We start from the raw sequence: 14519 nt of genomic DNA on the forward strand, positions 1-14519 counted from the left end.
GGTGCTTAACCATTGAGCCACATCCTTAGCCTTTTGTGTTTTTTCCTTTTTTTGAGACAGGGTCTCGCTGGCTTTGAACTTGTAATCATTCTGCTTCAGTATCCTGAGCCACTGGGATTACAGGTATGCACCACTGAACCTAACTGATTTGTTGGCATTTTTAAAACAAAGGTGAAGTGTTAGCATTACTCTAGTAATCCTTTATACCTGCCTCATATCTCCCATTTCTGTCTCTTTACCTTTATGATAAACTTATGTTTGAATTTTAGTTTAAGTCAGTATTTATTGCTAACATTACTATGGGTATGTCATTAGTAATACCTGAAAAATAATCTGGGTAATACTATGAATATGAGCATCATTAATACTAGTGTTTATCATTTAGATTATGAGTAATATTTTATGGTCATTTTTCTTGCTCACTTGGTTTTCATAGATTTAATAATTGTGTCTCATTTTTCTTTTCTTTATGTACTTTACCCCTGAGTTCCACTGTGCTATGAAGCTCCACCTCTAAATTCAAATACACTGGGTAATCTATAATTTCCACATTTCCTCTCGGAAGTTCTCTGTCTTCCTGTTAAGGTTCTGCTGTTTGTAGCGCTATTAACACATACAAAGTGACACCTACAATAAATTTAAAGTATTTCAGTCCTTTGATCCATGTTGATTACAGGGAAATGCCTTATGTATTGGAGATTCAGAAATAAACAAGACACAAATAATACCTTTATTATATTTTAGAGTAAGGGAGTCAGTCAGATTGATACCTAAATGAATCAATAATAAAACGTTTCCAGTATGGTTAGTGCAGTGGAGAAATCAAAGCTGGACAGTGTGGGAGAGAAGCACTTGGCTGCCTCAGAGTCAGTTATAACAGAGGGTCTTGTTCATGGGTCAATTTTAGCATATGGGAAAGGAGTCTTAGAGGAGGTTACATGTGAATTGAAACAAATAGGATTTATGGAACAGGTAATGGATTTTTCTGCTATCCAGCCCCCGGTTCCTCTCCACACTCTCTTTTACCTTAATCATTTAAGATTTGTCTGAAGCATTGACTCCTCTGACAAGATTTCTCTAACACATTCAGTTGGTACAAGAGTTGTATTATGGTTCACTCAGGAATTTATGATTCTGTCATTCTGTTTATAACATGGTGCTATAGTTATATATGTATGCACCTATTTCTTCCACTGCTCTAGGAAGTTCTTAAAGGAAGAGACTATCTTTTCCTTTTTCATTTTTACCAACTTAACATTGTGTCTGATAAAGACATGATGCTCAACTCATATTTTTGTGTGAATAAGAATTTCTCCATTTTTTCCACTTGTTTTCTCTGCCTTTATCTATTGCCACATACAGATTTTTCTTTGTGATACTCTGGTAATGGTTGATTTGAATTGTCAACTTGATTGAATTAAGAGATGCCAATGATTAAGAGGTCTCTGGGTGTGTCCATGAGGAACTGTCTAGGAATGATTGGAATGTGAGATAGTGAACTGAAGTGGACACCCTCCCTAAGCATGGGCAACACTGCCCATTTGGATGGAATAACGGTTGGAAGAACAAGGAAGCGGATGCAGATGCAAGCTTGGCTCTTCTTGAACGAGTTTGTGATTGCTGCTCCAATTGTCTGAGGATATCAGACTCTGGCTTCTTCACTCTTCCAAAGCAGACTCTGTCAGTGATTCTCCAGGTAGTTTCCAGAAGCCTTGGTCTGGAACTGCTGATCCCTCTGTTCTGGGGCTTCTGCTGGTTATTCTAGCTCTCCAGCTACAGACAACCACTGTGGACTATCCGGCTTCTGGTTTTGTAAGCCAATCTAATAAATCCCCTTTTTATAATCATATTTCCTTTTGAATCTGTTCCTCTAGAGAACCCTAATACAACTCTTTCTCTAGCCCAACATGTAATTGAGGAGAGAAACAGATGATCATTTTGGTTTAGTTCAGTCACATTCAAGCTCTTTATCATAAATGGCCCATAGTAAGCTCATTGAGCAAATCCTTTCTGAGCAAGAATTTTGAAGAATGTAATTTGATTGGCATCAGACTTCAGTGATCATACACTTCATGTCCTTTTTCACTGGATGGAAACAGATGGAAGTGAATGTTGACCGACATTGAAGGGAATTGGGAACTAGTTTAGAGCAGTAAATCTTTATAGCAATGACTGTGTCTTCCTTAGGCTGCATTCATACATATGCATAACATATGAGAAATAAGTGGCAATTTTATCACCTTCACAAACACCAGCTTGTTCTGACCCTGTAACAATGTTTTAATTGAAAAAATCACCCACTGTGCAATAACATTAAGACATTTGGCAAAAACCAGCTAGGACAAATGAAAGCGGAGTGTTGAGTTGAGATTTGAGGTGTTGGAAAACAGAAGGGTCCTACTGCCCCGTGGGTGGAAAAGAAATTTGAAGAAAATCACTATTATTGGTTGCAAATAATATTAATTCATAACATTTACTGAATCCAGGGAAATTCTGATCCTGGAACAAGGGCACACTTGCTCTGCTTTTTCATAGTCAATCATCCTAAGATTCATGCCACCTGAAGACATTGTCTTCAGCTTCTACTAAGAGCATTCTCCCGATGTTGAGACAGAATAGTGTGGTGGGAATAGAATTGATTTTGTCATTATTCAGAAGTATGTCTGAGCCCCAGTTGTTGTTGTCGTCGTTGCTATTTTGTTAGCTGGGTAACTTAGAGAAGTTACCTCTCACCATGAGTTTATTCAATTTCAAAACAGGTTAATGACACCCATCTCATGGAATTATTGTGAATCTCAAATACTATTTGTAAATCACCTTTTCCTTAATTACAGTTTGAGACAAGTAAACTCTGAGTTCAGTTTTGGATTGACATTACAAGTTTTCCAAATATAGAAGCGCAATAGAAACAATAAATCCAATGCATTATTCAGTGTGTGTGTGTGTGTATGAGACAGACAGAGAGAGATGGGGGAGAGGGAGGGAGATTTAACCTGTACTGGGGATGTACAGGGTAGTTGGGCAGCATTAGAAACCCTGTGAATGTGGGTGGAATCCAGTTCAGCTCTTGTTTTTGTCTAGCCAAGTTTACTTGTATAGATTCAAACATCAAGTACAGAGAATATTGAATTTAATCAGGGTTTCTTAAGAGAATAATTGACATTAATGACATTTTTTTTCACAGATGATGCAAAGTTTTTAAATACCTGAGAAAAATCTCCATAGGTGTGGTTTGAAATCTCTGTGCAATTAATTTACCACTTAAATTGAGCATTTTCCAGAGACTGAGTGTTACCACCCAGTTTTCCTTGCAATATCATAAAATTGCCTTTAGGGTCCATGCTTTCTAAAGGACCATGTCTGTTGTAGAAAATAATATTATATATAAGATTTTGTCTCTTTTATGCAGATTGAGAGCACAAGGTATCTATTTTTTTAAAAGAATTTCCTAATTTCTTTTTGAGTAAGGGGCTTTTATTAAAGGGTAAATCATTTTTAACACTCATTTCACCAACCCTATTTTGTCAATCATGTTTGGTTGTAGTGGTGTTCAGATGTCAATGTGAGTAAGACGCTCCTTCCAGTGCAAGTAAGTTACTATGAATCTTATGTTTCATTCATTTCATTCACCATCATGGCACCTAGACTTCCAGCGTGAACTCAAGAAAATTACAACATCTGATCAAGATGGCTTATGTTACATCAATGGAGAGCAACTGTTCACCATAATTTTCTAACTTAGTTTCTCCACTGGTTGGTTTATTGCTTAAAGTGTCCCAGCAACAAAGGAAAACACAACCATAATCTGTGCAGAGGAGAAGACTCACCTTCATAGACTATCATTATAACAGAGTCCTTCTTAAATGTGAAACCATTTGGTATAAAGCAGTTCACGCGCAACTCCATCTCTTTACCTGCAATGCCACAAGTTTATTCTTCTTTATGGCTGAGTAATAATCTATGCTAAGCAAGATAAGCCAATCCCAAAAAAACCAGAGGTCAAATGTTTTCTCTGATAAGTGGATGGTGATACATACCAGAGGAGATGGAAGGGTAAGGGAAGAATGGAGGAACTTTGGATTGTGTAGAGGGAAATGAGGGGAGAGAAGGGGGCTGGGGGGAGGAAAAATGGGGGAATGAGATAAACATGGCTACCCTAGGTACATGTATGATTACACAAATGGTGTGACTATATCATGTATAACTAGAGAAATGAAAAGTTGTACCCCATTTGTGTACAATGAATCAAAATGCATTCTGGGAACTGGGGATATAGCTCAGTTGGTAGAACGTTTGCCTCTCATACACAAGGTCCTGGGTTCAATCCCAGCACCACACACACACACACACAAATGCATTCTGCTCTCATGTATAACTAAATAGAACAAAGAATAAAAAAAGAAGTTTACAACCAAGAATGATGAAGGAGTTGTAATTTGTGTACTTGTCTAATCTGAGCATCATATTATACAAACTTCTAAAGATTATATGCAGCAGTCTAGCTTTTGAGGGGGTCCTTGGTTAAATTCTTGTAAGGGTGAGAGAAGCAGGACCTGGCAGTGGGGTTGTATCTGATATTCTAAGTACCAAGTCTGATGTTTGCTCCCTTATTTAGCCCTGTCTTATAAAAGTTAATGGCAATAATCCATATGTGGTAATGATCATCATTTTGTTATATTGATGTGAATCAATAGGAGGTTCCATTAATTCAATAAGTAAGTCTTCGGTTTGAAAACGATTTTGCCAGTTGAGGTACAATTTACCAATATGTTACTTGTCATGGAAAACTGGAATGTAAATTCCATTTTCAATAAAAGGTTTCTAAGATTTATATACACCACATATGCAAAGAGCTGTCACTGTCAATAAAATTTTAAATTATAGTTCTCAACCATGTCAGCTTTTCCCTCCTAAATGGGTAAAATCTGTGAACATAAGAAAAATAGCTATTCTCAGGCCAGTTTAAAAAATAACTACATTTTTATCAGTAAAAATTATTTACTAGAGAATTAATTTTCTACCAGAGTTTTAAAAAGAACAAACTATTAAAGGAAATCAAAATATGTCTCATTAAAATATTCAGCATTGTTGTATTAAAGACACTGAAAATGCAGAAGGAGTTCTCAGCTTTTCTTGTTTGTCCAAATAACAAGACAGAGATTTCACACAGACGAATGCCTTTAAAACCAGATATTCACCTACCGCACACAGCTGCTTATCAGTCCCAAGACTGCACCCGCAGGTAGGACAGAGGAATCTGTGAGCACACTTTGTCTTCCCTTCCCACAACTTCCTGCCTTTTGGATTCCTGTAAATATTCAGCTTTATTTTGTAACTATGCTAAGATTTATGACTGAGTTAATCAGGTTTCTGTTACTGTAATAAATATCTGAGATCAACTTATAAAGTAAAAAGGTTTGTTTTGACTGAGTTTTGGAGGTTCCTGTCCATGCTTGGTGGGCACTGTTGCATTTAGGCCTGACACATCACATCATGGCAGACGATGTGGTCGAACAAAACATTTCACCTCATGGCAGGGAAGTGAAAGAAAGGTAGAGAAAGGGGCAGGATTCCCAATACCCACTTCAAGGCCATTCCCGAAAAGAGTGGAATATCCATCACTGGACTCCACCTCTTAAAATTCCCACCAGCTCCTAATTGTACCATGGACAGGGGACCAAGTCATGGACGTATAGGGGGAATTTTTAGAAACCATAGCAAAGGCTTTTTGTTAAGATACTGTTTAAAACAGGCCACTGAGTGACTGCATTGAAAGAGTTACTTTCTGGAAAGAGTTCCTTTTCTTTTCTTTTTTTTTTCTTTTTATTGTAAACAAATGGGATACATGTTGTTTCTCTGTTTGTACACAGAGTAAAGGCATACCATTTGTGTAATCATACATTTACATAGGGTAATATTGTTTGATTCATTGTGTTATTTTTTCCTTCCCCCCACCCCTCCCACCCCTCTTTTCCCTCTATACAGTCCCTCCTTCATTCTTGCCCCCCTCCCTAATCCTAACCCTAACCCTAACACTAACCCCTCCCAACCCCCATTATGTGTCATCATCCACTTATCAGCGAAATCATTCGTCCTTTGGTTTTTTTGAGATAGGTTTATCTCACTTAGCAAGATATTCTCCAATTTCATCCATTTGCCTGCAAATGCCATAATTTTATCATTCTTTATGGCTGAGTAATATTCCATTGTATATATAAATGTGTATATAAACATATATACATTATATATATATATATATAACTGTTATATATATATATACATATATATATATATATATAACAGTTTCTTTATCCATTCATCAATTCATCAATTGAAGGACATTTAGGTTGGTTACATAGTCTGGCTATTGTGAATTGAGCAGCTATGAACATTGATGTGGCTGTATCTCTGTAGTATGCTGATTTTAAGTCCTTTGGAAATAGACCAAGGAGTGGGATACCTGGGTCAAATGGTGGTTCCATTCCAAGCTTTCTGAGGAATCTCCATACTGCTTTCCAGAGTGCCTGCACTAATTTGCAGCCCCACCAGCAATGTATGAGTGTACCTTTCTCCCCACATCCGCGCCAACACCTATTGTTGCTTGTGTTCTTGATAATCGCCATTCTAATTGGGGTGAGATGGAATCTTAAGTTGGTTTTGATTTGCATTTCTCTTATTACTAGAGATGTTGAACATTTTTACATATGTTTGTTGATTGCTTGTAGATCTTCTGTGAAGTGTCTGTTCATTTCCTTAGCCCATTTGTCGATTGGGTTATTTGCATTCTTGGTGTAGAGTTTTTTGTGTTCTTAATAGATTCTGGAGATTAGTGCTCTATCTGAAGTATGATTGGCAAAGATTATCTTCCACTCTGTGGGCTCTTTCTTCGCATTGCTGATAGTTTCCTTTGCTGAAAGAAAGCTTTTTAGTTTGAATCTATCCCAGTTATTGATTCTTGCTTTTATTTCTTGTGCTATGGTAGTCCTGTTGAGGAAGTCTGGTCATAAGCAGAAATGTTGAAGATGTGGACTGACTTTTTCTTCTATAATCTTCTAGGTCTCTGCTTTGATTCCAAGGCTCTTGATCCATTTTGAGTTTAGTTTCGTGCACGGTGAGATATATGGGTTTAGTTTCATTCTGTTGCTTATGGATTTCCAATTCTCCCAGCACCATTTGTTGAAGAGGCTATCTTTTCTTCATTGCACATTTTTGGCGCACCTTTGTCTAGTATGAGAAAATTGTATTTATTTGAGTTTGTGTCCATGTCCTCTATTCTGTACCATTGATCTACCTGTCTATTTTGGTACCAATACCATGCCGTTTGTGTTACTATTGCTTTGTAGTAGAGTTAAAGATCTGGTATTGCAATACCCTCTGCTTCGCTCTTTCTGCTAAGGATTGCTTTAGTTATTCAGGATTTCTTATTCTTCCAGATGAATTTCATGATTGCTTGCTCTATTTCTGTAAGGTACATCATTGGTATTTTAATTGGAATTGCATTGAATCTGTATAGCACTTTTGGTAGTGTGGCCATTTTGACAATATTAATTCTACCTATCCAAGAACACGGGAGATCTTTCCATCTTCTAAGGATTTCTTTAATTTCTTTCTTTGGTGTTCTGTAGTTCTCATTGTAGAGATTGATTCCCAAGTATTTTATTTTTTTCGAGGCTATTGTGAATGGGGTAGTTTTCCTAACTTCTCTTTCTGAGGATTCCTCACTTATGTATAAAAATGCATTGGATTTATGAGCATTGATCTTGTAACCTGCTACTTTACTGAATTCACTTATGAGTTCTAAGAGTTTTCTGGTGGAATTTCCTGGTTCCTCTAAGTATATAATCATATCATCAGCAAATAGGGATAGTTTGAGTTCTTCTTTTCCTATTCATATCGCTTTAATTTCTTTGGTCTGTCTAATTGCTCTGGTTAGAGTCTCAAGAATGATGTTGAATAGAAGTGGTGAAAGAGGGCATCCCTGCCTTGTTCCAGTTTTTAGGGGGAATGCTTTCAGTTTTTCACCATTTAGAATGATATTAGCCATGGGCTTAGCATAGATGGCCTTTACAATGTTAAGGAATGTTCCCACTATGCCTATTTTTTCTTGTGTTTTCAGCATGAAGGTGTGCTGTACTTTATCAAAAGCTTTTCTGCATCTATCAAAATAATCATGTGATTCTTGATTTTAAGTCTATTGATATGGTGAATTACATTTATTGATTTCCTGATGTTGAACCAACCTTGAATCCCTGAGATGAAACCCACTTGATCATGATGCACCATCTTTTTAATATATTTTTGCATGCGATTTGCTAAAATTTTGTTGAGAATGTTTGCGTCGATGTTTATTAAGGATATTGGTCTGAAATTTTCTTTCCTTGATGAGTCTCTGTCTGGTTTAGGTATCAGTGTGATATTGGCTTCATAGAATGAGTTTGGGAGGGTTCCCTCCTCTTCTATTTCATGGAATACTTTAAGAAGTATAGGAATGAGCTCTTCTTTAAAGGTTTTGTAGAACTCAGCTGAGAACCCATTTGGTCCTGGACTTTTCTTTGTTGCTAAGCTTTTGATGATTTCTTCTATATTATTACTTGAAATTGGTCTATTTAAATTGTGTATGTCCTCCTTGTTCAGTTTAGGCAATTCATATGTCTCTAGAAACCTGTTGATGTCTTTGAAATTTTCTATTTTGTTCGAGTATAGATTTTCAAAATAGCTTCTAATTATGTTTTGTATTTCAATTGTGTCTGTTGTGATATTTCCTTGTTCATTTCAAATTTTAGTGATTTGGGTTTTCTCTCATCTTCTCTTTGTTAGTGTGGCTAAAGGTTTATCAATTTTGTTTATTTTTTCGAAGAACCAACTATTTATTTTGTTAATTTTTTGTATTGTTTCTTTTGTTTCAATTTCGTTGATTACAGGTCTGAGTTTAACTATTTCCTGTCTTCTACTACTTTTGGTGTTGGTCTGTTCTTCTTTTTCTAGGGCTTTGAGCTGTAGTGTTAGGTTGTTTATTTGTTGAGTTTTACTTCTTTTATTGAATGCGCTCCATGAAATAAATTTTCCTCTAGGTACTGCTTTCATAGTGTCCCAGAGATTTTGATATGATGTTTCTTTGTTCTCATTTACCTCTAAGAAGTTTTTAATTTCCTTCCTAATATCTTCTGTTACCCATTCATCATATAATAGCATATTGTTTAATCTCCAGGTGTTGGAGTAGTTTCTGTTTTTTACTCTTTCATTTATTTATAATTTCAATCCATTAAGATCTGATAGAATACATGCTAGTGTCTCTATCTTCTTGTATTTGCTAACATTAGCTTTGTGGCATAATATATGGTCTATTTTAGAGAAGGATCCATGTGCTGCTGATAAGAAAGTGTATTCACTCTTGATTAGATGGTATATTCTATAAATATCTGTTAAGTCTAAATTATTGATTGTTATTGAGATCTATGGTTTCTTTGTTCAATTTTTGTTTGGAAGATATGTCCAGTGGTGAGAGAGGTGTGTTAAAATCATCTAGTATTATTGTGTTATGGTCTATTTGGTTTCTGATACTGAGAAGGATTTGTTTGACATACATGGATGAGCCACTGTTTGGGGCATAGATGTTTATGATTGTTATATCTGCTGATTTATGCTTCCCTTAAAAAGTATGAAATGTCTTTCTTTATCCCTTCTGACTAACTTTGTCTTGAAGTCCACATTATCTGAAATGAGGATGGATACTCCAGCTTTTTTGCTGAGTCCATGTGCATGGTATGTTTTTCTCAATCCTTTCACCTTTAGTCTATGGGTATCTCTTTCTATGAGGTGAGTCTCTTGCAGGCAGCATATTGTTGGATCTTTCTTTTTAATCCAGTCTGCCAGTCTAGGTCTTTTGATTGATGAGTTCAGGCCATTAACATTGAGGGTTATTATTGAGATATGATTTGTATTCCTGGTCATTTGCTTTGTTTTTTTTTTTTTTTTTTTTAATTTTATTTATTTATTTATTTTTTTGACACAACTTGGTTCTTCCTTTATTTGACAATTCCTTTAGGATAATTCCTCCCTTTGCTGATTTGCTTCTTTGTTTTTCATCTCTTCCTCATGGAATATTTTGCTAAGAATGTTCTGTTATGCTGGCTTTCTTTTTGTAAATTCTTTTAGCTTTTGTTTTTCATGGAAGGATTTTATTTCATCGTCAAATTTGAAGGTCACTTTTGCTGGGTATAAGATTCTTGGTTGGCATCCATTTTCTTTCAGGGCTTGAAAAATGTTGTTCCAGGCCCTTCTAGCTTTTAGGGTCTGGACTGAAAAATCTGATATCCGTATTGGTTTCTCCCTGAATGTAATTTGGTTCTTTTCTCTCACAGCCTTTAAAATTCTGTCTTTATTTTGTATGTTAGGTATTTTCATTATAATGTGCCTCGAGGTGGGTCTGTTGTAATTTTGTGTATTTGGAGTCCTATAAGCCTCTTGAACTTGATTTTCCATTTCATTCTTCAGATTTGGGAAATTTTCTGATATTATGTCATTGAATAGATTGTTCATTCCTTTGGTTTGTTTCTCTAAGCGTTCCTCAATCCCAATAATTCTTAAATTTGTCCTTTTCATGATATCCCATAGTTCTTGTAGATTCTGTTCATGATTTCTTACCATCTTTTCTGTTTGGTCAACTTTGTTTTCAAGGTTAAATATTTTTTCTTCAATATCTGTGGTTCTGTCTTCCAGTTGTTCTATCCTATTGGTTATGCTTTCTGTGTAGTTCTTAATTTGGTTTATTGTTTCCTTCATTTCAAGGATCTGTGTTTGCTTTTTTTTCAATATCTAACTCTTTATTGAAATGATCTTTTGCTTCCTGTATTTGCTCTTTTAACTGTTGATTGTTGCAATCATTCAATGCCTGCATTTGCTCTTTTATCTCATCATTCAATGCCTGCATTTGCTTTTTCTTCTCATTGTTTGCTTCCCTGATCATTTTAATTATATATATTCTGAACTCCCTTTCTGTCATTTCTTCCGCCATACTGTCATTGGATTTTATTGATGTAACATCTAGATTTGTTTGGGGCATTTTCTTCCCTTGTTTTCTCATATTGTTCAGGTATCAGTGGACCGCTGAGATATTGCAGATTTCCTCTATTGACTTCCAATGTCCCTGAAGATTTCTAATATATCCCCTCTTAGCCTTCAGTAGCCTGAAGTCTTGGAGGAAGTTGATAATGCGGTGCTCCACAAGGAAGCTGCCTCTCTACGGATGGTGGCCTTCAGGTAGGGTATATTCCCTGCTAGTGGGCAGAGGTGCCTCCACTTATTGACCATGGTCATCCAAAGGGGAACTAGGATGCAGGCTGAGGCAAGGCCTGTTTGGGCCTGTGTCTCTGGTTTTACTGTCCTTGTCGGAAAACCTCACCCAGCAGGAAAGACTCACCTGGTAGGGAGGTCTCGCTGGTCAGTTTCCATCCTAGAGGTTCCCCTCAATCCACAACTACCGCCTGGGCTGCCTTCCTCTGCAATGTTCCCAGGGGCCCGGACCTACCTCCTGGGTCTGGGAGCCTCACCCTTCACAGACGATTCTCCTTAGGCTGCCTCTCCTCAGAGAAGCTGTGCGCAGTCCTGGAAACTTCGTTGTGCCCCTCAGCTTGTCTCTGTGTGGCTCTTCCACCAAGAAGCCGCCTAGGTCCTGGGACCCTGCTCTGCACCTAATCACCTGGCTATGCGGCCCCTCCTCTGAGCAGCCACCTGGGGCCCCGTACAATCGCTCCGAGTTCCAGTGACCCGCCGCACTCATCTTCCTCTGAGCAGCCACCCGGTGTTCCAGTGCAGTCGCTAGGAGTCCAAGCAACGCACTGTGCACCTCCTCCTCCCTACAACCGCCCATAGCCCTGGTACAGTCACTCCAAGTTCAAGCTACCTGCTGCGCTCCTCCTCCTCCTCCGGGCAGCCCCCCGGTGTTCAGGAGTGGTCGCTCTGAGTCCAAACAGCTCACTGCGCATTTCCTCTTCTGGGCAGCCGCCTGGAGCCCCGGCGGGTTGCTCCGAGTCCCAGCGTTGTGCTGAGCGGCCTCCTCTATGATGCTCCCAGTTGTCTGAGTTCACTGCTCCAGTTGGGGTAGGGGTGTCTCGGTGGGCAGCTCTACTTCACAAAGTTCCCTGCGTTCCGGGACTACCGCCCCATCCGGGATGCCTCCTCAATGGGAGAGACTCACCCGGTGGTTTTGAGTTGGTCCCCAGTCTCTCAATATCTCCTCTTCTTGAATCCTGAGTCCTGGAGAAACATGAAATGCAGCCACCCTTTAATCCGCCATCTTGAAACCCTAGGAGTTGCTTTTCTCTGATGTGAGGAGGTTGTTTTCTCTCTGGCCATGAAAGTCTATTCCAACTATGAATTTATGGTGTTGAGATAAAGTTATATTTTTCATCTCTTCATTATCAATGTGATCTAGGAATTAAGTTGGGCTTTAGAGACATATATTAATCCTTTCAGATAAGTAGATGCCCATTAAAAGTTCTTGAATGTCGTGCACAGGAAATGCATACTGTAGTCGCTAATTTTTAACCAGCTCTCTCTTACCGAAAAAGAAACATTAATTTCTTCACTAACACAGAGGAATGTTTTGGTGTTTTCCTATTGTAAGCAAGAGGTTATTACAAATATATGCTGTGTCAGGCATGGTGGTGTATGCTGGCAATTCCAGCAACTCTGGAGACTGAGGCAGAAGGCCAGTCTCGCAACTTATCGAGGCCCTAAGCAACTTAGTGAGAGCCTGTCTCTAAATAATAAATAAAAATGGCCATGGATGTGGCTCAGGGGTAAGGCAACTTGGGTTTAATCTCCAGCACTCCCCAGCCAAAAAAATAATAATGTATCAGATACTGATATAATTATTATACGGGAAAGCAAGATGTTCCTCAAATAAATGCTCCACAATATGGCAGGATTCAAAGAAAACATTTTTAAAACAGGAAGAAAGCAAAATCTCAAGTTTTTTTAGACCTTGTTTTTAAATTCTAGTTCTGCTGAGAGTTATTTTGCTCTTGAGATTACTTTCCTTTAATGATGATGTGATGTGTATCATTTTAATTACTTCCTTGAGTTTCTATCCATATTCTCCAGTGAGAAAGCCCCACAGTGGGAAATTCAATCTTTATAAAGCCTTCTGATTTCTCCACTAATGATGGGAAATGGGATGTTTCTAAGAACATTTCTTCTATGTACCCAGGTGGGTTCATGCTCAAGGACAATCTGTGTGTTTTTATAAAGTAAGCATCAGTCCTCTGTGCTGTCCTTTTATTTCTTAGTAGGAAGAGAATACTCTTGCATGGTTTTTAGGGAAAAAGATTGGAGAAACTTCTCTGTGATAGTCAGTGGAATCTGCTGTGGATGGTTTTCTGGGTTTGATGCCCCTGTCTAAGAGGTACAATTTATCTGTGATAGCAATGTATAGAATCTTACCTAAATGAATAAGTGGTGTCAATTTTTTACAGTGACCAAAAATTATGTTTCTGTTTATATACTAAAGACTATTCTTATTACTAAAAAAGAGAGAGAAAGGCAAAGGTAGGGGTTGTCCATCTAAACTGAAGAAAGGTAAATACATGACATCATATATTTTATCATATGAATGGTTATAAACAAAAAAATATTGTTTTAAATGTTCCTGTTTCTGTCTCATACACAGAGAGTCATTGGTTTAACCTATTATGCATTTAGTGACAGGGATACATTACCAGCAATATGTTTTCAAAGTCTGTTATTCACAAAGAAGCCCTCTTGTTATTTATGAAGAAACCCTCTTGTCTGAAAGATGCTAATAAATAACCCCATGACCAGACTCTTTCTTCCTTTCTTCCTTTCTTCCTTTCTTTTTCTTTCTTTCTTTCTTTCTTTCTTTCTTTCTTTCTTTCTTTCTTTCTTTCTTTCTTTCTTTCTTTCTTTCTTTCTTTCTTTCTTTCTTTCTTTCTTTCTTTCTCTCCCATCTGTTCTTTTCATTCTATTGAAGTTTTCTTGTTGCTGTTATTTGCTTTTCTGTTTTATTTTTGTTTTTGTTTTTGCAGTGCTGAGAATTGAACCAAGAACTTCTCACAGGCCAGGGAGGTGCTCTGCCACTGAGCTGCACCCCCAGTCATAGATCCAGTTATATTTTGAGGTTGATCTAAAAAAATTAAATAAAATTTTAGGAAATTATTTTCTTTTTCTGATGAGAATAATGAGTTTATGTTAAGCCATTTAGACAATTTTATTAAGTCATTTGTGGAATCAGTATCTCAAATTTGCAAGATGACTGGAGGTACCATTTAACATTCTAATTAAGTAATAGTATTTCTTTGCTATGGCTTTGAATAAATTTCTACTGTACAGCACACCTTTTGCTCTATATAAATTCAGTAAATGAATACTAACATTGCATACCTGAAAATCAGGTACAGTAATAAAAGTTTTGTTCCTTTCCAGAAGTTAGTAAAATAAAGAATTTTCTTTCTGAATTGTTTATTTCTAGACCATTAAGGAAGGCACAATAAGTTAGGTTA

At 37.3% G+C, this 14519-nt stretch overlaps 2 protein-coding genes across 2 annotated transcripts in view; both read left to right on the forward strand.

The window, feature by feature from the left end:
• The window catches only part of LOC306639692 (uncharacterized protein), a gene marked incomplete at its 5' end in the record, with an annotated part of 32189 nt that overhangs the window by 16110 nt on the left and 1560 nt on the right, over positions 1 to 14519 (forward strand). The window contains one exon of the mRNA XM_079103469.1: positions 5100 to 5242. Coding sequence (XP_078959595.1) covers positions 5100 to 5242 — 143 coding nt within the window. The remainder of the gene's footprint in view (positions 1 to 5099; positions 5243 to 14519) is intronic.
• The window catches only part of LOC306639031 (olfactory receptor 5M3), a 33078-nt gene that overhangs the window by 601 nt on the left and 17958 nt on the right, over positions 1 to 14519 (forward strand). The window lies entirely within an intron of this gene.

Source organism: Sciurus vulgaris, assembly GCF_902686455.1.
Source record: "Sciurus vulgaris genome assembly, chromosome: 11".
Classification (NCBI taxonomy): domain Eukaryota; kingdom Metazoa; phylum Chordata; class Mammalia; order Rodentia; family Sciuridae; genus Sciurus; species Sciurus vulgaris.